At 40.1% G+C, this 26,611-nt stretch overlaps 1 protein-coding gene across 1 annotated transcript in view; it reads left to right on the top strand.

The window, feature by feature from the left end:
- Positions 1-3,176: 3,176 nt before the first annotated feature.
- Positions 3,177-26,611, top strand: part of PGM5 (phosphoglucomutase 5) — a 185,128-nt gene continuing 161,693 nt past the window's right edge. Inside the window, exons 1-2 of the mRNA XM_036928441.2 lie at positions 3,177-3,963; positions 25,796-25,958. Of these exons, the coding sequence (XP_036784336.1) occupies positions 3,703-3,963; positions 25,796-25,958 (424 nt within the window). The 5' untranslated portion in view covers positions 3,177-3,702. The remainder of the gene's footprint in view (positions 3,964-25,795; positions 25,959-26,611) is intronic.

Genomic DNA, 26,611 nt, shown 5'->3' with positions numbered 1-26,611 from the left:
TCTTTACTGGGACAACTGTGACCCCTAGTGGCTTGTGTTGGGCAATTGCATGTAGACTGGGTCTCTGTATCTTGCCAGGTCGGTATTGAGGAAGCTCCCTTGCTGTGGGTGTGGCCAGCCTTAGGCTGCTTCTCTGCTATGGCAGGGCCCAGGAGGGGTAATGGATGGGGGGCTGTTTGGCTGTTTACCTCCGTGAGGGGTCTGAGAGCTGTTGCCCAGGGGGTTAGTGTGCCCGGATTTCCCTGGAATTTCTAGCTGCTGGACTGTGACCTGGGATGTTTCCGTCCAGCTGTGGCGTCCCTGTCCCTTTAAGACTTTCAAAAAGCACTCGCTTTTCTTTGTCACAGGGGCATCGGCTTCGGGACCCACTCAGAGGTCCTGCTGTCCTGTTTCCCTAGTTTCCAGCCCTCCACGCATGCACTGTGTCTGCGCTCTGGTGCGGATGGCTGGGGCTGGGTGTTCAGCAGTCCTGGGCTCCCTCTCCCTACCCGCTCTGACTCCTCTCCTCCTGCCGGGAGCTGGGGTGAGGGGCGCTCGGGTCCTGCCGGGCCGGGGCTTGTATCTTACCCCTTTCACTAGGTGCTGGGCTCTCGCAGATGTGGATGTAGTCTGGCTGTTGTCCTGTGTCTTCTGGTCTCTCTTTTAGGATTAGTTGTATTTGTTGTATTTTCAAAAATATATATGTTTTTGGGAGGAGATTCCCACTGTCCTACTCACGCCGCCATCTTGGCTCTGCCTCTCTGGGCAAGGCATTTCTTATCTTTGGGGCTCTCTTGGGCTTCTTTCTCCATCTCTGTGACCAATCTATTGGAATTACCTTGATCAAATTTGAAAGCAGCTTTGAAGAGATTTCTTGAGTATGATTTCTTTTCATATGTTTCAAGGACAAATTATATATTTTGCGCTTCCAGTGTTAAAAAGCACAGATTAATTCAACCAACCTTTATGAAATGCTACCTATGCCCAAAGACCCTTTATATATAGTGGTTGTCTACAATGATTTACACTGTAGTTCCTGCTATATAGAACATAAATAAGGATAAATGTGATACTGATCATATTTATAAAATGATCATCTAGCATTTATTGAATGCCTTTCTATTTGTCAGGCACTGTATTAAGTCCTTTAATCCACCTAACAAATTATGAGGTACGGAGTCTAGTAATCCTTATTTCACATGAGGACACTGAGGTGAGGAGAAGTTAGGCCATTATTCCAAGGTCACGTACAGGTAGAGGAGAGTAAACATACATAGAAAGGTGTAACAGCATGTGAAACATTCCTTATGAGGGATACAAAGCACTATATGAATTCAGAGAAAAGAAAAATAGTTTTCCAGAGACTTGATCCATGAAAGTGTCAAGTATGTGGTGGACAGTTATGGTCTGGCCACCTGTCTCTTTTCCCTCTGGGAACAGCACCCCTTTACTTTGGAGGAAATGTTTTCTCTTTCACTGTGGGGTTCTGGCTATGTGGTTGGTCACATTGCCTCAAGCTGGACCAGAGTCCTTGGGGATTTGGGGATTAGAAACAAGGAAGGTTTCCTCTTGGCTAGGAAACCTGTAAAATATTATCTGAGATGTGCATGCCTTGTCCTCAGCCCCATGGAAAGAGCTGATCTGTAACAGGAGAGACTCTGCTGATGTCAAGAGAGAGGCAGGGTCTGGAAGTGGAGAGAGTCCTGGAGACCTGCTGCTCATCTCTGAGGCCTGGGGGCTGCATCCATTTCTTCTTCATTGGGGCAGAGGACTTACTGACCTCTTTTCTTATAGGAATGGTACTGTCCTTCCTTGAAAAAATGAAAGGTTAGTAGAAAGTGGTTTTTAAAACCCCATGTCATAGATACATGCAGAGATCCTTGGAAGTTTTCAGGTGCCACCTATTTGGTGCTAAGCCAAGTCTCCCTCAACCACAAAAGTTAGGAACTTTACAAAGGAATGGGCCTTTGGTGGCCCAAGGAAAGAGTAGAGGCAAAAACAAACAAACAAACAAAAACTTTGCTGTTTAATAGCTAAAAAGTCCCAATAGAAGTCAGTTGGTGGTTTCATTGGTTTTCCCATCACACTTCAATGAAAAGAAAAGGGGAGAGGCCATACAAGAATTTAGACTGATGGCAAATGCTGTCTTGACCACTTGCTACTCACAGAAGGCCTTCGAATTCTCATCTATATAATGGTAATGATGTGAATTCCATTTCTACTTCTTTTAGTTGTTTTGAGCCTCCAAGGAGAAAACAGATGCAAAACAGTTTTATCAACTGCAAAACAGCATTTAAGTGTGAACTGTTATTCACAGATACCTTATTATGACCAAATACTTTATAAACCAGCAGAAAGTCAAGAGTAGTCCCAGGAAGTGGACAGTATTTGGGGGAGAAGCAGCAGGAGATTTCAGGACAGTAGCCTCAGTGGGTACAAAAATGCTTTGAGGGTAATAGGCAATAGAAGCAAAAATAAGACTTGTTTCTTTCCTCTTTGCATTTTACCTGTTTAGTCCATTCTCTCTTCACTCTTATTTTCTATGAGGTATTTCTTGGTTTTGGATTTTAGGTGGGCTGTATGGAGATAAGGGGAGAACATCTTTAGCCCCTGCAGAATGAGAAGGTGCATGGCAAGGACCTAGTGCAGTTCCTTGTACGCTGTCCTTATTTAATGCAAGTTTGTTCATTCGTGGTAGAATATTAAAAAGAGTTTTACTCTCCTATTGAATGATTAATTGCAGGCAGAGCTCAGCAGTGTGGACAAATACAATGAGGGACAAGCTTGTTTCTAAGCTGAGCTGGACGAGGGAGGGTGAGAAGGGCAAGAGGTGGAAGGAAATATGTCCGCCTTGCTGCTGTTGCAACCACCACAACAAACAAGAAGTTTCCATACCGAAAAGTGTGCTGCCTTGGGAGGGCTGGGGAAACCATGACTGGGTGGGACCTGCGGGACTGAAGGGCCTGACAGTATGTGATTCCTTGCAACACATGGTAGTGGTGGGGGTGTGTGTACACATGCAGACACACCAGTGCTCAGCCTCCAGTTTCAGAGCTGGCAGAAGATAACAATTCTCAGCTTGCCTTTCCAGGGTTATTTTTGGCTGGGGCTGTTTGCTAATGGCAAAAAGTTGAGCCTCCTCCCAACTCCCTCCCTTGGCCTTGTTCAAAAGAGAAACTTGAGCGAGTCAACTGCTCACTCCCAGAGAGACCAGGAGACAGGGCTGCTGGTGGGAGGGGAGAGGGATTGGGGTGTGGGAGAGGACCCCAGACCTTGCTCAAGTTCTCATCACCCCCAGGCTGTATTCTGACGGAGGGTGTGACCTGCAGAGAAGACATCACCAGGAAAGGCTTGGGTCAGGCACAGAGGAGGTGTCACTGGGGGGTAGGGTAGTGAGTACTAGGAACGGTCTTCTGGGACACTCCAAAAGTGGCTCCAGCTGGGGGAAGACCTTGCGGGCACATCGGGCGATCCGGCTGGAAAGGAAGTTGGGCAGGAGAAAACTTTCTTGGAAGGTAGAGTCCAAATTCTGCTGGGGCAGTAAGGGACTGCGCAGAGGGAGGACCAGTCGGTGCCGCCGGAGGGCGCAGAGCGCAGGCGACTGGGCAGGGGGCTGGGGTGCGAGGCGGAGTCCGGGCGCGCCGCCAGCCTGGTGGGGGGGCCCGGCGGGCTGCAGATCCCTCCGGCTCCCGGGAACCGCGACAGGACTGGCCAGGGGACGCCATGGAGGGGAGCCCCATCCCGGTGCTGACGGTGCCCACCGTGCCCTATGAGGACCAGCGCCCTGCCGGCGGCGGGGGGCTGCGGCGGCCCACCGGCCTCTTCGAGGGCCAGCGCAACTACCTGCCCAACTTCATCCAGAGCGTGCTGTCGTCCATTGACCTGCGTGACCGTCAGGGCTGCACCATGGTGGTGGGTAGCGACGGCAGGTACTTCAGCAAGACGGCCACGGAGATCGTGGTGCAGATGGCTGCGGCCAACGGGGTGAGTAACCTGGCCGACCCTCGCTTCCTGCCGCTCCACCACCAGCTCCTCTCCTCTTACCCACTCCTGCCTACCGGCTCCAGCGACCCCGACCCGGGCTCTGCCGTTCTCCCAGGTGCTCTCCTCCAGCGTTCTGCCACCACCGCTCTGCACAGCCTTCCTGGTGCACCCGGGACTCCGGGCTGTCAGCTCCCTCAGCCCGGAACGTCCTTAAGGGCTGCTACTATTAAATTGAGTTCCGCTGGGCATTGTGAACCTGACACATTGCTCGGCACTCCCGTGACTGCTCACGTCCCTCAACTGGCCGTGATTCTTTTCATGTCTTCTTAACAAGCCCTTTAAAACGATTTGCTCTGACCATTTCCATTAACCTCCCTCCCCTCGCACACTTCTTTCCTAGGCTAACAACATAGTGTTTTGTTTTTGTTTTTTCCCATGTCCTATTTGTAATCATCTTCACACACACACAGTGTTGGTCCCTGACAGGAGGGACCCTAAAGGTTTTTAATGTCACTGGTTTGTTAACCCAGTGGAACTGATTAATTTGATTAAGGTAGAAACAGGGTGGGGAGTGTTTTGATGCTATACAGCCTGGGCTCTCAGTTCCCAGGAGGCATATCTTTAAATGGCCTGAAATGGGATTTGCAATGCCTTTCTTAAGCAATTCCCAACTTTTCTCCAGGATGCCCTTTGGCATTTGACAACATTTCATGCCTCTTCTCCCTTCCAGTTTTCATCTTCATATCCTCTTCATTCTCCCATGACCTCTGCAGTCTTCTTTTGCAGTCTGAATTCCCATATCCCAGTTCCCTCCTTCCCGGATCCAACAGCATCTCAAGGACTTCTACAAGAGGCATACCTAACTTCAGGGGTCTCTGAATTCTCTGTGGGAACAATTGTCTGAAAGAGTAATTTCAGTCTGTAATCAGACCCACATACATAGAATTTTTCTTCTAAGTGAAACCTCTGCAGAAGTATAAAATGAATGTGCATATTTTTAAAAGTGAAACTAAACAATTATCCAGCATTTAGATTCCTTCCTTCTTTCTAGTCCTTTCCCTTTTATTTTCTCATTCCTTGGGTAACAAAAAAAACCCCCAAAACTTTAGGGTTGTCTACTATAATTCCTCTTTCTCTATTTTTCAGGGATGGGGTAAGAGGATTTATATATATAAAATTATCAAAAGCAATTGGGAGAAACAGGGCTGAGTGGTAAATTGGGTGGTGGAATTGTGATTTTTGCAACCCAAGGAGAAGATGCTGCTGGATGCATAAGACTTGTATTTCTCTCTGACTCCTCTTTGGGACTGATGAAAGTTGGCTTTAATCAAGTAGTTGGAGAGAGAGGTTGACAAATCATCTTTTACTCTTGTCTGACAAAGTTGTTCCTGTAGAATGATGGAGAATAACAAGCCTATGGCAGCTTTCATACCCCTTCCTGGGCAAGTTTTTCCAGGGGGTGATGGAAACATAGCCTAGCCAATATTTATTGTGGGTCAGGATATTTTTGAAGCTGCAGTTGTTGATTTGCATGGACAAATTATTATTATGATTTATTATTTCTTGGTACCCTTTATTATAAGGCTCTTCAGCCTCTTATTTCAATGGTTCTTCTCTGATATTCACATTTTACTAACTTTGAGAGTGGAGTTCATTTTAGGATATACTTAGCATATGTTAATATACACTTAATATAGAGTCAAATTTAATGTGATAGTTATGAAGGACAAAATGACATATAAAATCCATATAGGAGCACCATCTCTTAAATAATCTGATAGTATTACATCTAAGATGGATGGGCATGGGTGAAGGGAATGGTCAACATTTATCAGAATTTCAAACAGTCAATGTTAACCAATGCTGTCCTCATTTTGTTCACTTTTTTGGGACTTTTACTACAGCAAATTGAATAATCAGAAGGCCAGCGTCAGGAGAAAGGTGATTTAAACAGACTGGATAACTGTAAGCAAAACTGGTCTTGAATGATTGCAGATTGATGGGAATGTACTTGCTTCCTGACTTGGCCTGCTGAATTATACTCAGTAATGAAAATTTTGATTCCAAATGCTTTGACTTTTTTTTTGATTGCCTATTGGTTATTCATAAATAGGCTAGAGAAGTAAAAGTTATTCTCTTTAAACTGACTTGAATTTGATTGGGTGGGTGGCATTCTCTATATTTGAAAAACATTTGTTTTGGTTAAAAAGTTACTTTTACAAAGGAATTTTCTATAAAACTCTATAGTTGATCTTTGATTATATAACTGCTAGAGGAGAACAGAAGTTTGGAATTTCTAAAATGACAAGCTGTACTGCTTATGTTTTAATATCTCAAAGTTTGAAATAGATTGTCAGGCATACACCTTACAAATTGGGATTTAAAAACTTTTTATTATGAAATTTTCAAAATTTTAGAAGAGTAAAGAGAATAGATTAATGACATACATATGCCCATACCCTAGATTGACATTCTTCTATATTTATTGCATCTTTTTTGAGGACAACATTATAGTAAAGAAAATGACATTTTACCCCTAACTTCAGTATAGATCTTTGAAAAATAAGAATATTTTCCCTGACAGTTACAGTATCAGGGACAAAATAGAAAGTTCCAGGCAAAATAGAAAAGTTATTCCTTTATATCATTTATTACCCACATTATAGTCCACCTTCACATTTCCTCAATTATTCTGACTTGTCTTTTATAGTTGGTTTGTTCAAACTAGGTTCTTCTAATCAAAGAACACATGTTGCATTTGGTTATTTGTTTTAAGTATCTTTTAACTTAGCAAGTAACTACCTCTTTATTTTTATTTTGTTAATCAAATCAACTTGTCCATTGGTTGTCTTGTAGAATGTCTCTTCCCCCTTCCCCTTTCTGGAATTTTCTGATTACTTCTTCATGGTATCCTTTAATTTTTCATTCTATTCCCTGTTTTTGTGTGAACTAGAAATTTGTTCTAAAGGCTTAATTAGATCCAGGTTCAACATTTTTTACCCCAATAATATTTCATAGGTATGAATGTGTATTTATGTTGTGTCATATTAGCAAACTTGATCCTAGGTTGTCCCATAATTCTTGATGCTGAGATGACTATAGGGTTATGGTGGTTATTGCCCGTACCTTCCACTATTTCCTGCCTTGAGACTGCCAGTACCCATGGGGTGAACTTTGTACCATGTGAATATTCAGTTTTTTATCAAGCTTTATCCAATTGTTTCGCATCCATTAATGATCCTGGTTTGAGTTGATTATTTTACTAGGGGTTTCAAAATGATGGTTTTGAATCATCTAATTCCATCTACATGTTTTAGCTAGCATTTTTCTATAAATTGGGCATTCACTAGGCTATTTGATTATCCTGAAATATAGTTCCTTCTGGAAATATGCTTATTTGTCTTTTTTAATTATCAATTTTCAGAGTAAAGATCTGGTGAAATAGCCACCTCCATTGGTGACACATGAATTTGATTTTGTTTTGCTTTTGCTTTTTTGAATACCGGTATGGACTCTTGGGTTTTCATATAATTAATTTGGATGGATTAGTAAATAAATGAGAAGGTATTTTTTACCTGTTCTTGTATTTTTCAGTGGCTATGTGAAATTATCTAAAAAATCCCCAGAAGTATTTTAATTCTCCTTTAAAGATACAAACTATGTCATATTATATAGAGCAAAAGAAAAATACTGAGTACAAAAAGTAAATAGTATCATTTAAGTGAATTGCTATTAAAATTAGTTTGGAACTGTTTTTTTAATCCTATTTCTCTTTTCCTCTGCTTCAGATGTGGTTTAGATCCTGTATGGATCAATTTATTCTAATTTCTAATCTCCAGTCCCTAATCTATAATCAAGATAATCTATAAGTGCAATATAATAGCTCTAAAGAAAGGCTTGGCCCTTCTTTGGGTGGATCCATCTGCAGTTGTGTATATATACCTCTCTCTTTCTCCTCTTTCTTCTGACATTCTTTTTTAGTCTTAAATACCTTTAATAATGGACACATGACAGCACTGTGTCTGCCTCAAGATATTTCTGATTTTTTCTGAAGTGTGCTTTCTCTGGAGATGACATGGTATATCAGCACTGTCCAGTAGAAATTTCTATGATGGAAATGTATAATCTGTATTGTCCTTCTCACTAGCCACGTAACTACTGAACACTTGAAATGTAACTAGTGCGACTGAAGAACTGAATTTTACATTTTATTTAACTTTAATTAATTAAAATTTAAATAGGTGCAATTTGTTAGTGCCTACCTTACTGGATAGCTCTAAAATTAATCATTTAAAGTTTTTTTTTTTTTTTTATGGAGTCAGACTGTTACAACCAAAAACAACTGTAGGTTGAATAAACATAGCTTACTCAATACTAAAAATATATATTTGGCAAACCTAAACCAAATTTCTTCATACAACAATCATACTCTTTTGACTTTAGCCCAGGAAGCAATGAGGTATGGTGGAAAAACCACTGTATCAGCAACTGGAAGGCTTGCCTTCCTATCCTAGCTCTGCCATACAAGTTTCAGGGCAAATGCTTTAGCTTCTTTAAATCCCTAGAAGCCACTTGTTTCCTTATCTATAAACTGGGTATGACAATATCACTTAATTGCTTAATTGTCTGGGAATCAAATGAAACACTGCATATGAAAACATTTTATAACATCCACAGCACTAAGAAATGTAAGGGAGTATTGTTATGGTCAACTGAATGCATTTTAGATGCATTTTAAATACATGTATTGAATGAAACAACTTACAGCTCTCATACAAGTTTTAGCCAAGAGAAAGTCCATTTGTATACTAGCCGTGTACTGTACTGGCCATATGGTGGTAATTAATGATAATAATAATAATAATAGCATATAGTGCAGGTTACAGAATTTAAGAGCTTCTCAGTGTCTTGTGAAATCTTTTAGGGGTAGAAGCTGAAGTGTAATGTATGAGGAAAGCTTGGTCAACAAGGGACTTGGGTGTGCCCTCCAGATAGACGCTTGCATAGGCTATATTCGATTACAAGGGCCATGAAAGGTGGTTGCTCCAAAGAATGAGAATGCATTTGCCTAGGCATTTACTAGAACTATTTGGGGAACAAATTTTGGTGTGGCTGCAAAGACAAGGAATTTGAAGTGAAGCAGACTGGGATATGGAGGTGGATGGGAAGTAGGGAGGGGGAAGAAGAAGGAAGCAAGGGAGGGAAACCTGTGCTTCAACACATAAAACTATTTCCTGGAATGGATCTGGAGGTCTGGGCTTGGCTGGCTTCAGGTCTGGTCTCTAGAAGGGAAAAAGAACTGGGTGGTAATCGTTCTGCATTTTCTGCTAGTGTTCATTACAGAATAGGTGAATGGAATGAGCTATTATTGCCCAAACATTAGGAAAGACAGGATTGTAATACATTAGAAAACCCTAAGGAGCCTTCCATACCTTTAACTTGCTTCCGTTCTCAAACCACCCCTGAATTGCTAAAATGGGAAGTCTGTTATATGAGTGTTAGTAAATTTTAGGGAGTACTTGGTTCCTCCTATCTCTCTGTTTGAATCAGTTCATTCTTGAATCTTTTAGCCTCAAGTCTTCATTCACTTTTTTTTAATGGGGAAGTAAAAGGAGTGGGAGAGGTTTTGAGAACAGCTGGGGCCCTCCCAGCTGCTGGGTGGGTTATTTTAAGCTTTGTTTAATGTGTCCAGAGGCCCAGATGGCATTTTTAACTAAGCTGCTCTATTAAATCTTGTGATAAAGCATAATGATGTTTATTGAAAAGACAGACATACATGAGCAACATTGTGTGTGGAAATTGCCCTAAGAATTTTCAATTAAACATCTGTTGGCTTTGAGCCCTTCATGATCTTTGAAAGTTTGATAGTTTCTGTACAAACTTGAGGAATAGAAGTTCAAACCTATTTTTGAGGAATCTAAGCATAGGCATTGACTTCACCAACCATTAATCTCCTCATTTGGGCCCTAGCCACTCTTCTGTTAGACCAGTAACATGAACAAAACCTGTAGTAGGATTTGAACAGGGTTATTTGAGAATAGTAGGCAGGGAAAAAAAGGTCTAAATTTCCCAGGGGTTTTAAAATTGAAAGTAGAAAGCTAGGGCTGCAATGTCCTTTGTTAGCTGACAGCCTTGACCGTTCATTTCAAACACTCAAGATTTGACCAGTATGCCTTTACTGTTTATACTTGCATAGCCAAAGTGAAAGTTTAGGTCCTTTCATCTGAGTTGACTCTCATTAGTTATGAATAAGAGGACATCTAAAATATACATAAGACTTGCTAAAAATCCACATTTTCTGATTCTTTAAATATCTCTCATCTTCTATATTTTTAATGACATCAAATTTTGGAGTAATGCCTATATTTATATGAAGAGAAAAATTTCAGGAACATTCAATTCCCAAAGATTGGCGTAAAGTTGCAGAAATTTTTCTTTCCCTTTCCAAGTCCCTACTAATAGGTGTTTTGTACAAATATAGTATTTAATTATTTCCTTTCTATTTTCCTCTAATAAGAATCCTGCTTTGTAGGTAGGGGTATCTAATTTTATATTTAGGGATTTCTAATGGAACAAGAAAAGAATTTGAAATCAGAGAACCAGAGTTTATTCTATTTGATAAAAGACCCCACAAAATACTGGAAGGAGAGTTTTACAACAAGTGGTTGATGTCTGCAATATATGAAAAACTTTTCCAAATCAGTAAGAAAATTCAAAGCAATTCAAAAGAAATATTGTCAACAACTACAACAAACATGTGAAAAGGTGATAAACCTCATTAATAACCAAAAAATATAAATAAAAAAATCCATTTGAAAAAAAGGTGACTTGGTGTTGGTGCTAGAAAATTGTCATGTTTGTAAACTGTTGGTGGCAGTTAAATTGTTACAAAGTTTTGGTCAGGCAGTTTGGTAGTTTATATGTATATTAATAAGTAGAGTACTTTTCCAATAATCTAGGAAACCTTCAAACAAAGAATCTATCCTGTAAATTTTCTAATACAAATGTGGAAATGTCTGTGTGCCAGAATACTCTGGTATTATGCTAAAGAAACACTTGGAAACAACTTATATGTTCAGCAGTAGAGAACAGGTATATAATTTATGACCTAACCATACCATGGATGCATTCAAATCCATAAGCAAAGGAGGTGGATCTATGTGTCATGAGAAAGATGTGAATAATAGCTTGTTTAATGAAACAAAGCAGTTAGAGGATCGTATGTAAAATAATCCCAGTTTTGTGTATATATATATAGGCATAGAAAATACAGCTAGAAGGATATACTCCAAACAGTTAACAGTGAGTATATTTGGGGTATGTGGGTATGGTGGGGAAAGTGAAAACCTTTCTCTTTCTACTTCATATACTTCACTTTATTAAATAATCATACATGGATATACACTGCTTTCATAATTAAACACATCAGTAAAGAATAATGAAAAAAGCAGAAGCTCTGGATTTGAATCAAGATACTATCATTTGCAACTGGTATAAACTGGGGTAGTTACCTAGCCTTCTGGGTTTATTTTCTCATTTATAAAAATAGGGGAAGTAGTAATACTTGCCCCCATACCTTCCAGGGTTGTTGGGAGGACAAATGTGGTAATGGATCATTATCAATTATTTTCTTCATATAACACAATATTGCAAAACTCTTTTCCTCTGATTAAAATAGAAGAACATGTGCATATGTGCTTTTTAGTATCAGTAGTTTTACCGATCAGAAGGTGCCTGTTGGTGTTGTGATCCCAGTTGCTTTGGTGAGACTTCCTCTTGACTTTCTGGCATTCCTCCATGCTGCTGGCTAAGGCCTAGGGGGTGATTGCTGAAGTAATGATCCCTCCCTGCCTCTCAGCATGCACACACACACACAAACACACACACACACACTCTCTCTCTCACTCATGCACACACAAACACATATGCGTGCACACCCTGCCGTTGTACTTGTTGTGGCAGCAGCTGCTCTGGCATAGACTTCAACTCAACGTAAAGGACTTTATCTGCATTGTCTGTGCATTTTCCTATTATGAATCAGCTGAGTCAAATGCCATGCTTTTCTACCTTAAACCTTTCTGAGGGTCAAGCTATGTAAAGAGCAGACTCCTTGTCCCACACCTGGCCCACTGCATCGTACTAAAGCTAGATCTTAATCTGCTAATTTCATGAGAATTTTTCAAGTCTAATGGACTGGGCCATGTGAGAGATTACTGAGAGGAAGATACAAAGATGAGGCTAAGAGACTCCATGCTAATCTGCTGAGAAGCCTGGAAATGCACAGCTGCGGGCACTAGCAATGCTTTAAAGTGTTTTGTCAGGATGTGTGTCAGGGTGCCTGTTCCTGTAGCTCTGCTGAATGTTTGCTTAGGAGGCATAATCTTTTTTTGGACAGGATCTCCCAAATGTAAAGTGACAGATGCTAATGTGGAATATAATACAGAAGACCTAGCTTTGCTGTCATAAATAACAGTAAATTGTTTAATCTTGCTGATTTGTAAATCTATGATTGCCAGAGGTCTGTAATTCATTGGAACATAGTATAAGGGGTGGGAGCACTTAGCAATTAGGCAGTAATTATTTCCCAACCAGACAGAAACTGGCCTGATGGATTTATTTAAAGATCCATATAATTTTTTAAAATTGATTGTGACAACTACTAAAAAACACAGCTATAAAGAGAGACTGAGGGTTTTAAATATATATATATATACACATACGTATACATAAACACATGTATAGGAATATGTTCAGAATATATATATTCACACACAGATAAAGATGCTAAAGATACTAACTTTCTCTTCTGTCTACCTGTAAAGGGGCCAGGTGGAGTGTTTTTAAGCTTTTAGATAGTTTATTAAGTAGCATGTGTGTGCACATGTGCACAAGACACTCTATGCTCTAAAGATATATCTTCTTCCCTGGATATATTCAAGAAGAGAGTAGAACAGAGTCCCAGATGTCAGAAATGTTTGAAGGCTGCATAGAATTGAAGGGGACTAAATGTTCCCATATGACCTATGTTTCTATAATAAATAGAACTTGTGCAAGAGTTGGATGAACCATAGTTAGAAATATAAGTAGTATAAATCCTATTCTAGGCATGATGTTCTCTTGCAATGATAGCTTTGTGTAGTGAGCTGAGCATGGTAAGTTAGTGGCCAGCATGGTACATACCAGTGGACAATACAAGTCAGGGGCATAGATGGGGACAATGAAAGAAGATCCAGAGCAAGATAAGGATGCAGACATGGTCCTGTCACTCCTCACCATGGACTTCAGCAGTTTCTTAGTGAGCAGGTTTGGTGATTAAAGAAGAAAGAAGACAATGTACTTACATAAGCATGTTACAACTAGTTTTCCATTTAATTTTTGGCAGACTACATTCAGTTTAATTTATTCCATAGTGTGGGTTTACTCCTTAAGCATTTTTAAATTTCACATATAAAAACTTTAGGTTAAAGAACTCTTTCTTATTTTGGCCAATAAATGATGGTACATTTAAGTAATGGAAGGCTAACATGACCTTTGAAGTCATGTTTTTTTTTTTATTAAGGTATCATTGATATACACTCTCATGAAGGTTTCACAAGAAAAAGAATGTGGTTATTACATTCACCCTTATTATTGAGTCCCCTCCCATAGCCCATTGAAGTCACTGTCCATCAATGTAGTAAGATGCCACAGAGTCCCTATTTGTCTTTTATCTACACTGTCTTTCCCGTGAGCCCCCACACACCATGTGCACCAATCATGATACCCCATAATCCCCTTCTCCCTCCCTCCCCACCTGCCCTCCCCTAGCCCTCCCCTTTGGTAACCACTAGTCCCTTCTTGGAGTCTGTGAGTCTACTGCTATTTTGTTTCTTCAGTTTTGCTTCATTGTTAGACTCTACAAATGAGGGAGATCATTTAGTATTTGTCTTTCTCTGACTTATTTCACTGAGCATAATACCCTCTAGGTCCATCCATGTTGTTGCAAATGGTAGGATTTGTTTATTTCTTATGGCTGAATAGTATTCCATTGTGTATATGTACCACATTTTCTTCATTCATTCATCTACTGATGAACACTTAGGTTGCTTCCATATCATGGCTATTGTAAACAGTACTGTGATAAACATAGGGATGCATATGAATTTTTGAATCTGGGATCTTGTTTTCTTTGGGTAAATTCCTAGGAGTGAAATTCCTGGGTCAAATGGTATTTCTCTTATTAGTCTTTTTGGCAAACCTCCATATTGCTTTCCACAATGGTTGAACTGATTTACATTCCCACCAACAGTGTAGGAGGGTTGCACTTTCTCTTCATCCTTGCCAGAATTTGTTGTTCCTGGTCTTTTTGGATGTTGCCCATTCTAACAGGTGTGAGGTGATATCTCATTGTGGTTTTAATTTGCATTTCCCTGATTATTAGCGATGTGGAGCATCTTTTCATGTGCCTGTTGGCCATCTTAATTTCTTCTATGGAGAAGTGTCTGTTCATATACTCCGCCCATTTTTTAATAGGGTTATTTGCTTTTTGGGTGTTGAGGTGTGTGAGTTCATTATATATTTTGGATGTTAACCCCTTGTCAGAAATGTCATTTACAGATATATTCTTGCCCCCTATACCCATTTTGTTGGCAGTTTTTATCATGAATGGATGTTGAATTTTGTCAAATACTTTTTCAGCATCCTTGGAGATGATCATGTGGTTTTTGTCCTTCTTTTTGTTGATATGGTTGATGATGTTGATGGATTTTCTAAAGCTGTACCATCCTTTCATCTGTGGAATAAATCTTACTTGATCATGATGGATGATCTTTTTGATGTATTTTTAAATTTGGTTTGCTAATATTTTGTTGAGTATTTTTGCATCTATGTTCATCAGGGATATTGGCCTGTACTTTTCTTTTTTTGTGGTGTCTGCCTGATTTTGGTATTAGAGTGATGCTGGCCTCATAGAATGAGTTTGGAAGTATTCTCTCCTCTTCTACTTTTTGGAAACTTTAAGGATGATGGGTATTAGGTGTACACTAAATTGTTGATAAAATTCAGCAGCGAAACCATCTGGTTCAGTGGTTTTGTTTTTAGGTAGTTTTTTGATTACCAATTCAATTTCCTTGCTGGTAATTGGTCTATTCAGATTTTCTGTTTCTTTCTGGGTCAGCCTTGGAAAATTGTATTTTTCTAGAAAGTTTTCCATTTCTTCTAGGTTATCCAGTTTGTAGAATATAGTTTTTCATAGTATTCTCTAATAAACTTTGTATTTCTGTGATGTCTGTAGTGATTTTTCCTTTCTCATGTCTGATTCTGTTTACATGTGTAGACTCTCTTTTTTTCTTGATAAGTCTGACTAGGGGTTTATCTATTTTGTTTATTTTCTCAAAAAACCAACTCCTGCTTTCATTGATTCTTTCTATTATCTTTTTCTTCTTGAATTTTTTTATTTCTGCTCAAATCTGCCCCTCCTTCTACTGACATTGGGCAGCATTGCTTCTTCTTTTTCTAGTTTCATTAATTGTGAGTTTAGACTGTTCATATGGGATTGTTCTTCTTTCCTGAGGTATCCCTGTATTACAGTATACCTCCCTCTTAGCATGGCCTTTGCTGCATCCCACAGATTTTGTGGTGTGGAATTATTGTCATTTGTCTCCATTTATTGCTTGATCTCTGTTTTTATCTGGTCATTGATCCATTGATTATTTAGGAGCATGTTATTGAGCCTCCATGTGTTTGTTGGCTTTTTTGTTTTCTTTGTGTAATTTATTTCCAGTTTCATACCTTTGTGGTCTGAGAAGCTGGTTGGTACAATTCCAATCTTTTTGAATTTACTGAGACTCTTTTTGTGGCCTAGTATATGATTGATTCTTGAAAATGCTCCATGTGCACTTGAGAAGAACGTGTATCCTGTTGCTTTTGGATGGAATGTTCTGTAGACGACTGTTATGTCCATCTGTTCTAAGATGTTGTTCAGTGCCTCTGTCTATTTACTTATTTTCTGTATGGTTGATCTGTCCTTTGGAGCGAGTGGTGTGTTGAAGTCTCCTAAAATGAATGCACTGCAGTCTATTTCCCCTTTAATTCTGTTAGTATTTGTTTCACATATGTAGGTGATCCTGTGTTGGGTGCATAGATATTTATAATAGTTATATCCTCTTGTTGGACTGACCCCTTTATTATTATGTAATGTTCTTCTTTGTCTCTTGTTACTTTCTTTGTTTTGAAGTCTATTTTGTCTGATATAAGTACTGCAACTCCTGCTTGTTTCTCCCTATTAGTTGCATGAAATACCTTTTTCCATCCCTTTACTTTCAGTCTGTGCATGTCTTTGGGTTTGAAGTGAGTCTCCTGTAGGCAGCATCTGGATGAATCTTGTTTTTTTATCCATTCATTGACTCTGTGTCTTTTGATTGGTGCATTCAGACCATTTACATTTAGGGTGATTATTGATAGGTATGTACTTATTGCCACTGCATGCTTTAGATTCGTGGTTACCAAAGGTTCCAGATTACTTTCCTTACTATCTAAGAGTCTAATTTAACTCTCTTAGTATGCTATTACAAACACAACCTAAAGGTTCTTCTTATTTTTCCCTTCTTTTTCTTCCTCCTCCATTCTTTATATATTAGGTATCATATTCTGTTCTCTTTGTCTATCCCTTGATTGACTTTGGGGGTAGTTGGTTTGATTTTTCATCTGCTTCGTAATTAATTGTTCTACTTTCTTTGCTGTGGTTTTATTTCCCCTGGTGACAGCTATTTAGCCTTAGGAATACTTCCATGTATAGCAGTCCCTCCAAAATTGCACTGGGGAGGTGGTTTGTGGGATGTAAATTCTCTCAGCTTTTGCTTATCTGGAAATTGTTTAATCCTCCTTCAAATTTAAATGATAATCTTTCTGGATGGAGTATTCTTGGTTCGAGAGCCTTCTGTTTCATTGCATTAAATATATCATGCCACTCCCTTCTGGCCTGTAAGGTTTCTGTTGAGAAGTCTGATGATAGCCTGATGGGTTTTCCTTTGTATGTGATCTTTTATTTCTCTCTAACTGCTTTTAAAAGTCTCTTCTTATCCTTGATCTTTCCATTTTAATTATTACATGTCCTGATGTTATCTTCCTTGGGTCCCTTGTGTTGGGAGATCTGCTGCTCCATGGCCTAAGAGACTGTCTCCTTCCCCAGATTGGGGAAGTTTTCAGCAATTACCTCCTCAAAGACACTTTTTATCCCTTTTTCTCTCTCTTCTTCTGATACCCTTCTAATGCAAATAGTGTTCCATTTGGATTGGTCACACAGTTCTCTCAATATTCTTTCATTCCTAGAAATCTCTTTGCCTCAGCTTCTTTGTATTCCTGTTCTCTAATTTCTATTCCATTCACTGTCTCTTCTACTACATCTAATCTGCTTTTAAATCCCTCCATTTTATGTTTCATTTCAGATAGGGAATTTCTTAATGATTGAATCTCCATCCTAAATTCATCCTTGAGTTCTTGAATACTTTTCTGTACCTCCATGAGCATGTTTATGATTTTTATTTTGAATTCTCTTTCAGAAAGATTGGTGAGTTTAGTTTCACTTGGTTCTTTTTCTGGTGTTTGTGAGATTTTGGTTTGAACCAGGTTCCTTTGAGGTTTCATATTTGTATGTGGTGCCATCTAGTGCCCAGAAGCTCTAGTCTCTGAATCTGCCCATCCCCTGGAGTAATGTCAGGGGTTGCAGGGGAGCAGCGCTGGTGCCTGGGGGGAGGAAAGGGTTGTTAACTGCTTCCTGGTGGCAGTGCCTGTTTCCACTGTCAGAACCAGTGGGCCAAGCACACAGGTGTAAGCCTCAGTGCTTTGCATTTGTAGCTGCTGTAGGTAGGGCCTCCCTCAGGCCGGCCTGATGCCAGGGCAGGGACTGCCTGTTTGCATGCCGGTGCCCGCAGGCCAGGAGGTAGGCTCTGTGTATCACTGTGGAGGGCTTCTGAGCTGAGTAGTCAGCCAGGTGGATGGAGCACCTGAAGCTCCTGAAAGTTCCCAACCTGCTGCACAGAGTGCACCCAGCCAACCTTGTCCACCTATCCCTTCTCTCACACAGCAAGCTCCATGCAAACCCCGCCCCTTCAGCAGCCCTCTCACTTCTAGGAAGCATCTCAGACTGCCCGCCTTTCCTTTGTCCCAGAGCAGCCAGATGTGGATCCCTGTCCTCCATAAATGGCTGGAATCTCAGTCTTTCCAAGTATTCTGCCTGTCTTAGCTTTCCAACCCCACCAATCTCCAGAGCACCATTTAATGTAGGTTTTTGCTCCCAAAGCAGATCTCCAGGGCTGAGTGTTCAGCATTCCTACCTAGCCTTCCGCCCCCTCCCTGCTCCATTTCTCTGCCTACTGTCAGTGAGCTGGGGTGGAGGAAGGGCTTGGGTCCCACCTGATCAAGACCTTGGCACATTACCCTGTTTTATGAGGTCTGCTCTGTTCTCCAGGTGTATGCAGTCTGGCGCAGCCTTCTTTCCAGTTGCTCTTTTAGGATTAGTTGTATTAACTATATTTTCATATTTTATGTAGTTTTGGGAGGAATTCTCTGTCTCACCTCTCATGCTGCCTTCTTTAATTCTCTCTCTCTCAGAGAACCTAAAGTCATTTTATGGAAGACTATTCAGTGACATAAAAAGATAGACTACAGTGAAGGGCTGGATGTATTAAGTGAAATATTTAGGCTCATGATAACCCCTTTTGTAAAAATATATAAATATGTAAATGATATATAGGTAAAGAATGAGAGAAACAGAGATACTGAGATGTGTAGATAAAGGGTACACACTTTGAACAAAGAAATGTTAACTAACATTAGTTGTTTTTAGGTTTTCAGATAGTTATTATTTTTTGGTTATATGTACTTTCTAAATGTTCAAAAAAAAACAAGCTTTTTTTTTGTAATTAGAAAACCACTGTAGTTTAGTAAAACACCACAAATTAATTCAATTACTGTGAATTAAGAAATTTATAATTAAGAATTAAGAAATGACACCAGCAAGGAAAACAAGGGAAATGTAGTGGCAGTTTATTGGGTGCCAGACACTGAACTAGAGCTTGCCTGTGTTGCCACTTTTCACTCTCCATCTTTTAGATAACAGAATTGAGATTCAGAGGGACTCAGGTCTTGCCCAAATCATAAAGCTATTTGGGGCATAGTCAATTTTTATATCCTTTCCCATTGGATTAAAAAATCTCAGCTTACTAGGGCATTCACCTCAGCCTTCCTGACCCAGATAGATCCAATGGTTCTTATCCTGGTATCCAGTTAGGTTGATCAGCTCATAAAATGACAGCTATCAGGCCCTTTCTTAATTTAATGAGCCAAGTCCTACACCTTAAGGTAAAGATTTCATTATTTTCCAAGTAGTGAAATGCCTAATTACCAGGATGGACATACACTCCCAGTTCACCACCCCCATTTTTCACCTGAGGAAAGCTAGATGGTCTGATATTCTCAATGAAATATGCAGAATTGCTGAGTTGATTGAGGAACAGAACTTGGGCCAAATTTCTAGATGTCTTTGACTTTTCTGCACCTGTTCAGATGTTAGGAATCTAATGTGAAATCCATCTTGTTTTGGTGTTAGTGGACTCACATCCCTCTTTCCAGCACTTGAGTGTGTGTGTAAAAACTTCCACGGGAACAGGAAGCTGAGGAAGGGCTTGCTTGCTCCCATCTGGTCTCCATGTAATAAAGCATATAACGGCACAATTATCCTTTTGCAAGTGGAGAAGTCCCTTGATATTTGGATAACCGCATCCATGTCTTAAGTTTGTTATTTCTTGAAATTCCACTTAGCCATCTCCTGCTTATTCAATACAGCTCTGCTTCAGGGCTGGCACTGCTGCTCTCTGACAGCTGGGGCAAAAAGACTGAAGCCCTGCCATTATGGCAGCTTGTCTTTGGGCTTCCTTCGTGGTTTTTGTTTTTTTGTTTAACTGAAAAGACAGGAAACAGGCATCTTTGTGTATTTGGCTTCCCTTGCACTTCGTAGATGGACACAGTGGTGGCTGTGTGGTCCTGTATAGCACTTCTGTGAGCCATCAAGGAAGTTTCTGTTTATTGCTGTCTTCCCTTTCTCTGAATCACTTTGGAAATTACAGGGACATAACACAGTGAGTGGAGCATATTATGGAATATCACGCTTGCTTTTTCATTTCTCTCTTTGGGATTATTTTAAAAAATGTAATATTTAAGGCTAAAAGGAAATCATAAGGGGAAGTCTAACTGAAGGGAGTTCATACATGAAAACGATTCTGCTTTCATTAGAGTTCTGTTACTGAGGAAGACTCATTTGGAGTCAAAATTCTGCATCTTCTCTGAGATTCTGACTTGTGAGTTAAGTTATATATCCCTTAGCTGTTCCTAGTACTTTGATTTGCTAACTAGAAACTGAATTCATACTAAATACAGTTTAGAAGAGTAGTTGTTAGTGTTTGGAAAAGACGAAGTCATCAAAAAGGTAATCATTTAAAAAATTAGTTGTATATGGCACCTAGAGTAAAGAAATGGAAGTGCCAGCAGAAAGCTTTAGGAAATAAAATTTTCTCTTCCTGAGGGTGCTGGTCTGTGGCATGCAGAGGGGTGTAGTGATTCCAGCAGCACCTGCTAAATCCATTCATGGGTGGAATGAACAGTGATGGAATCTTCGTGAGATTTAGGAGTTGATGGAAGGCACCTGGATCAGGTTAGAATAGACATAGAGATCAGAGAGAACTGCATGGTGGGAAGGGATGATGATTGCACATCTGCTCCCTGCTACATCCTCCCTTTCCCAAACATTTTGAAATCATGCCTTAGCAGGAACAAATACATGCTGTGTCTTTCTAGGTATTACTGTGTCTGGAAAAGTGTGTGCCTCACATATGTGCCTGCAGGTGCCTGTGTGAGTGTTCAGATGGCTACCTGTGGATGCTAGGATCTGTATCTGTGTGCCTCCTATGTGCGTGTGTGGGTGGACTAGGGTCTGCTTTAAACAAGCAGGAACTGAAGGATGTGTTTCTCAGTGGCAATAAAGCCCACTAGGTTAGTGCACCTTTTTCAGGACTTGGTAGCATTCCCTTTCTTCCAGCCAAAGCCAGACCGTGTGAGTGGGAATGACAGCTCCTCCAGTGTCTGCATTGGGAGGGTCAGCAAGGGAGCAGCCGAGCGCCATGATTTGGGTTTCCCAGCGCTGTGGTCTGGGTTTTACTCAGGAATAAAAGTCAGAAGTTACCTGTTTCAGTGATGTAAACAAAACCAAAGCCGAATCTGTAAACAGGCTATCTCTTCTCAGCAAAGTAGCAGCCAGCTACACTGGCAGAGGGGAGGGTAGTATTTCTAGGACTTTTTCAGAAAGTGAAATGATAGTTTAAAGGATAAACTGCTGTGTGAAAATAAATTTTAAGTGTTGGGGGAGAGAGGTGGAGTTTGGGGAAGGCAATTGTACAATTTGTGTCATGTTTAACTTCACAAAGAGTTTTCCTTTATAAAATCTCATTTTAAGTGAATTTTCAACCCTGTATCCTCTTGGCTTTAGAGATGAAGACATCATGCCTCAGAGAAATGAAGCGATTTATCATTCTCAGGGGTGGAGCCAAGACTCATATCTTGATCTTTTAACTTCAAGTGGAGTGCTTTCTCTTATACAACAGGGCCTCCAAAGATTATATTTCTTTTATCAATTACTAGATCTTGAAAGCCATACCTTTCCTGATGACATTCTGTAACAACTTGCCATAAACTTGATGGCTTAAATCTCTTCCAGTTCTTGAGGCCAGACGTCTGAAATCTGGCAGGGCCATACTTCCTTTGGGGCCTCCAGGGGAGAAACACTCCATGCCTCTTCTAGCTTGTGGTGGCTGTTGTATGTCTGACATTCTTAGGCTTGTGGCCACATCACTCCAATCTCTGCCTCTGTCTCCACACTGCCTCTTCCTCTGTGTGTATCTTCTCTTCTGTGTGTCTATTTCAATAAGAATGATGTGCTGCCCTTTCCATGATGTAAGTGCTCCAAATGTTATCAACCTGTCACAAGGTAGCTGGCTGATCACCCCAGGAATAGTGCCATATTAGAAACTTAGTGTTGGTCTCTCTTGCCGGCAGATGGGCACTCAGTGGTGCTGTAACAAGGTGAGAAGAAGTCCATATTGCTGGGCTCATGCATAAGTTGCTCCCTGCCACCACGGCTACTTTATAGGAGTGGCCAGGGAAAGAGGCTGACTGGTATTCAGAGAACAGATCATCCTGTCCATTTGATTATTAAAATTCCCCTGTGCTCAGGTCATCTTCCAGTGAGCATTCACATGGAACACAGATATCTTCATGACCTTCCATGTTTTACCTCAGAAGCTCTGTCACTCTCCTTTAGTTTCTTCCAGCCTGTATCACCCCTCAGATGCTCCTCAACTAGATTTATAGTGTCCAGCAACATCTCATTTTTCTGACATTGGTGGGTTAATGTGCAGGTCTACATAGGTAAAATTTCCAGATAACCAGAACTTAATCTTCCATTAATCCTCCAATTATAACTGGAATGTTTCAGGTTGCAGTTTTGTTTAGGTGTCCTTTTGCACTTTAACTCTCTTAAACAGAGTATGTATTTCCTTTTAAAAAAAGAAATAATTATAATTTAATAATATGAAAATTTTGTCTGTAATTGCAATTACTTAGCAAATAAACTGAACATATTTATTTCTGTACTTCTTCTAAGTTCTAGTCCCCAAAGTGTACATGATTCTGAATTGCTATAATAGCATAAAAATTTAGTGTTCTATAGATTTGATTTAGCATGAAAGCATTTTCTGTGTTCCTTCTCTACTACTTAAGAAAATACAAGCTGTTATAGCACATAAATCTGAAATGTGGGCAATTTTTATTACCTTTAAAAATAATAGAAAATTATTTCTCACTCACATGATAGTCCAGTGTGATGTTGTTGGTGAGCAAAGACTCTTGTCTATCTAGTAAGTCAGTGACCCAGGTCCCTTCCTTCCATCTCGTGGCTCTGGCATTCTTGAGAGCCAAGATTACCTGTATTACATCTGTGGAAGGGAAAATAAACACTGTAGAGAAGGTATATCTACTTGTTAACATCCTTAGCCCAGAAAGAACATACATTACTTCTGTTTCCCTTCTCACATTGGTTGATCATGTATCTGTTGTGAAACTAGTCCTGTGGCCACACCTGGATGCAAGGGCGGTTTAGAAAATGTAGCCCCAGGTTGCAAGCTGCTCCTCAGTCACAAGTCTCTACTATGGAAGGGAATCATGACTTTTTGTGGACGGCTAAAAAGTCTGCTGGAGCTGCACTATCTTCATAATTATATTTTTAAATAGCTGAGGAATATTATTAAATCAATAAGTTGATATGTCACGCTTTATTTAGCACTTTCTTCTTATTAGACACATATAAAGATTGTTTTTAATTTTTCACTTCTAATGAATACCATTGTAGGATATATCCATGCATACATACCTTTTTCCCCTTTTAAAGTTTTTCTTTATGAATAATTCTAAAAAATGGGAGAGATGAAATTATGAACAAAAGTTACAAACCCTTTTCAGATCTGTGAATTTACAGACTCCTTGAGAACACTGACTAAATTGCATTCACTACAGGGTCATCTACATGGCCTGTTTCAATTCAATAAAATGAATTGAATGACTAAATATGTTTTAAGGGATGCAGTACATACTTTGTCATGGCTCTGGATAATAATATGAGTGTAATTATTGTCCTGTATCTTTCCTGTCTTGATAAGTGACACCCCCATCCATTAACTTGTAAAGACAGAAATCTGGAGGTGGACTCCTTTCCTCACTGCCTCTGTATTAATTGTTCATTGCTGTGCAAGAAATTCTGAAAAAACTTATGGTATAATATGACAATAGAGGACAATTAGGAAATTAGGAAAACTTAGGGGTGCTGTAGTATATAGGGCTGTCAAGGGTGCTCTCTATGGTTAGTTCACATTGGGACAGAAACCCAAATGGCAGGAGGGGGCAGGGATACAAACACCTGGGTAAGAGTTTTCTAGGTAGAGGAAAGAGCAAGTGCAAAGTTCCTGTTATGCTTGATGTGTTTGGAGAACAGCAAACCAGCCAGTGTGGGGCTGGAGCAGAGGAAGGGAGGGGAGTAGAAGATGGCAGGTAATGGGGGTCAGACTGTGTCGAGCCTTGTAGATTATGAAGAAGACTCTGGCTTTACCTTGGGTTGGTGGGGGACAAGGAGAATCATTCAAATGCTTGCTGCTATGATATGATTTGCTGTTTAATAAGATCATTGGGACTGCTCAGTTCATGATCTTTTAAAATGTAAATGATAAATCAGGTCACTTCCTCTACTTAAAACCCTCCAATAGATTCTCATTGCACTTAGAATAAAATCAAAGTTCTCTTAGCTGTTATTATTGTTATTATTAAAATTGACACCCCATTATTCTCTATCACAGAACTCTGCTGATGTCCTTCCTCATATGTATCTAACTAGTGACTATTATTATTAGTCTTATTTGTTTATAATCTGTGTCTTCCACTTGAAAATAGTACTCTTGGGATGTTGTGGTATGTGAATCTTCCCATTCTAAATCACCCAAGATTGCATTGTTTTTGGAGCTCTTGCATTTGTTCTTTATGTACTTTTTTCTGTATCTTTCTCATTGTCCTATGACCCGTCAGTGACGTGGACCTACTTCTAACAAGACTACACAGTTGGTGTCAGGGTAATTTTCCTGTTGAGCTAGATACTAGAGCTTGGCTTGGCTTGTGGGCTATGTCAGTACTTCTCAAACTTTAATGTACAAATGAAGTAGCTGGAAGGAAGAGAGCAGGTCTTGTTAAAATACTGATTCTTCTTCTTTAGTAGGTCTTGGGTGGGCTCTGGGGTTGGTATTTCTTCCAAGCCTGCAGGTGGTGTCCATGCTGCTGGTCCATTGAGTAACAGGGGGATTTGATCACTAAGCTTGGATGAATGTGGGAACATCTGTAGAGCTTTAAATCTATGAATGCCTTGATCCCATTTCCACAGATTCCAATATAGTCGGGGATACAGTCTGAGTAGTGGAAATTTTAAGGCTTTAGTAGTGATTCTAGTATGTAGTAACATTTGAGAACCACTGGTGTGGGTGATGTTGAGTTCCATTTTAAAACAGAGCATACTGAGTAATGTTCTGTGGGACTGTGTTGTTTTCTATTTTAAAGTCAGTTTAGTATAATACAAAGAGTCTAGCCACACTCATGGATGACCTAAAGATCTCTCCGTGGCATAACTGGATCATTTCTCCACTGTTTCCTGGCACATGCTGTCACTTAGTGGCAGAAGTAAAATTCGTACATTTAGAAGAGTGGTTGTTCCGGGTGCAGCAAGAATATACCTGTTGACAAAAAGAATATACCTGTTGACAACAAGTACGTTCACATCCCTCCTGTGTGAGCTTCTGCTGGGGAAGAGGAAAGGAGTAAAGCCAAGAAGCACTCCATTTCTTTTTCTTGTAATTTCTAACATGTCCGCCTGAAAAGTTGCTAAGGCAGTAACAAACTAAGAACTTCTTTTGTGGTTTAAGCTAACCCTTTAGTCATCAAAAGTAGATGTTTCAAACTACTGAAAATCAATGAAGCAGATCCAATATACAGGTTAATAATTGACTGCTAGATGGTGGTACCCCAAATGAACTTGGAGACATTGGTCAGGCAAGGCGATGCCAGAGCTCTCTTCACATCCCCTAACCTAAAGCCCACTCAGTTCCTTTTGCCAAGTGATTTACTGTGTGTTAACAGAGCCAGGGGCTCTTTCTAATTGAAATGCCTTCAATCACATGTAACCGGATTGATTTTTTTTTCCTTGCTTATCTAGATTGGACGACTGATTATTGGACAGAATGGCATCTTGTCGACACCTGCTGTTTCCTGCATTATCAGAAAGATCAAAGCAGCTGGTGGAATCATCCTAACAGCCAGCCACTGCCCTGGAGGACCAGGGGGAGAGTTTGGAGTGAAGTTTAATGTTGCCAATGGAGGTATGTGTTTCAGAATATGCCTTAATCATTATGATTTCTTTCCTCTTTTATTGTCATAATTTTACAATGGGCCCTTGATAGTAGACAAGCAAGGTGGAGAGGAAGTGGCTCAGAAAAATCTAGTGAGGTGCCTGATTTGGTTGTGGTTCTCCAGAGAAACAGAATCAGAGGCTATGGAGAGATTTATTATAAGGAATTGACTGGCTTCTGGTTCAAGATGGTGATGTTGGGAGATCTTGAGCTCACTGCTTCCTGCAGACACACTGAAATCTACAGATATATAAAACAGTTTCCTCTGAGAAAAGAACCCCTAAGACTGGCAGAGCAGCCCCTTTACATCAGAGAGAAACCACATCAAAGTGGGAAGGAGAAGCTGAGATACAATCTTGCCATAAACCCACTCCCATCACAACAGTCTGCAATCAGGAGGAAAACTCAAACCCAGGACTTCTCCCTGGGAAGGGAAAGGTTCAGACCCCACATCAGACACCCCAACTTTGAAAACTGGTACCTGAGACAGGAGCTCTCAAAACATCTGGCTTTGAAGATCAACAAGGCTGATGCCCATGAGACTCGGGATGTAGTGAACTGAGGAATAACTCTTATAGAGCTAGCAGTGTGCAAACTCCCCTATCTGATGGCCCAGCAAAGGA

Source organism: Manis pentadactyla, chromosome 3, assembly GCF_030020395.1.
Source record: "Manis pentadactyla isolate mManPen7 chromosome 3, mManPen7.hap1, whole genome shotgun sequence".
Classification (NCBI taxonomy): Eukaryota; Metazoa; Chordata; class Mammalia; order Pholidota; family Manidae; genus Manis; species Manis pentadactyla.
This window is presented reverse-complemented; position numbering and strand designations above follow the sequence as displayed.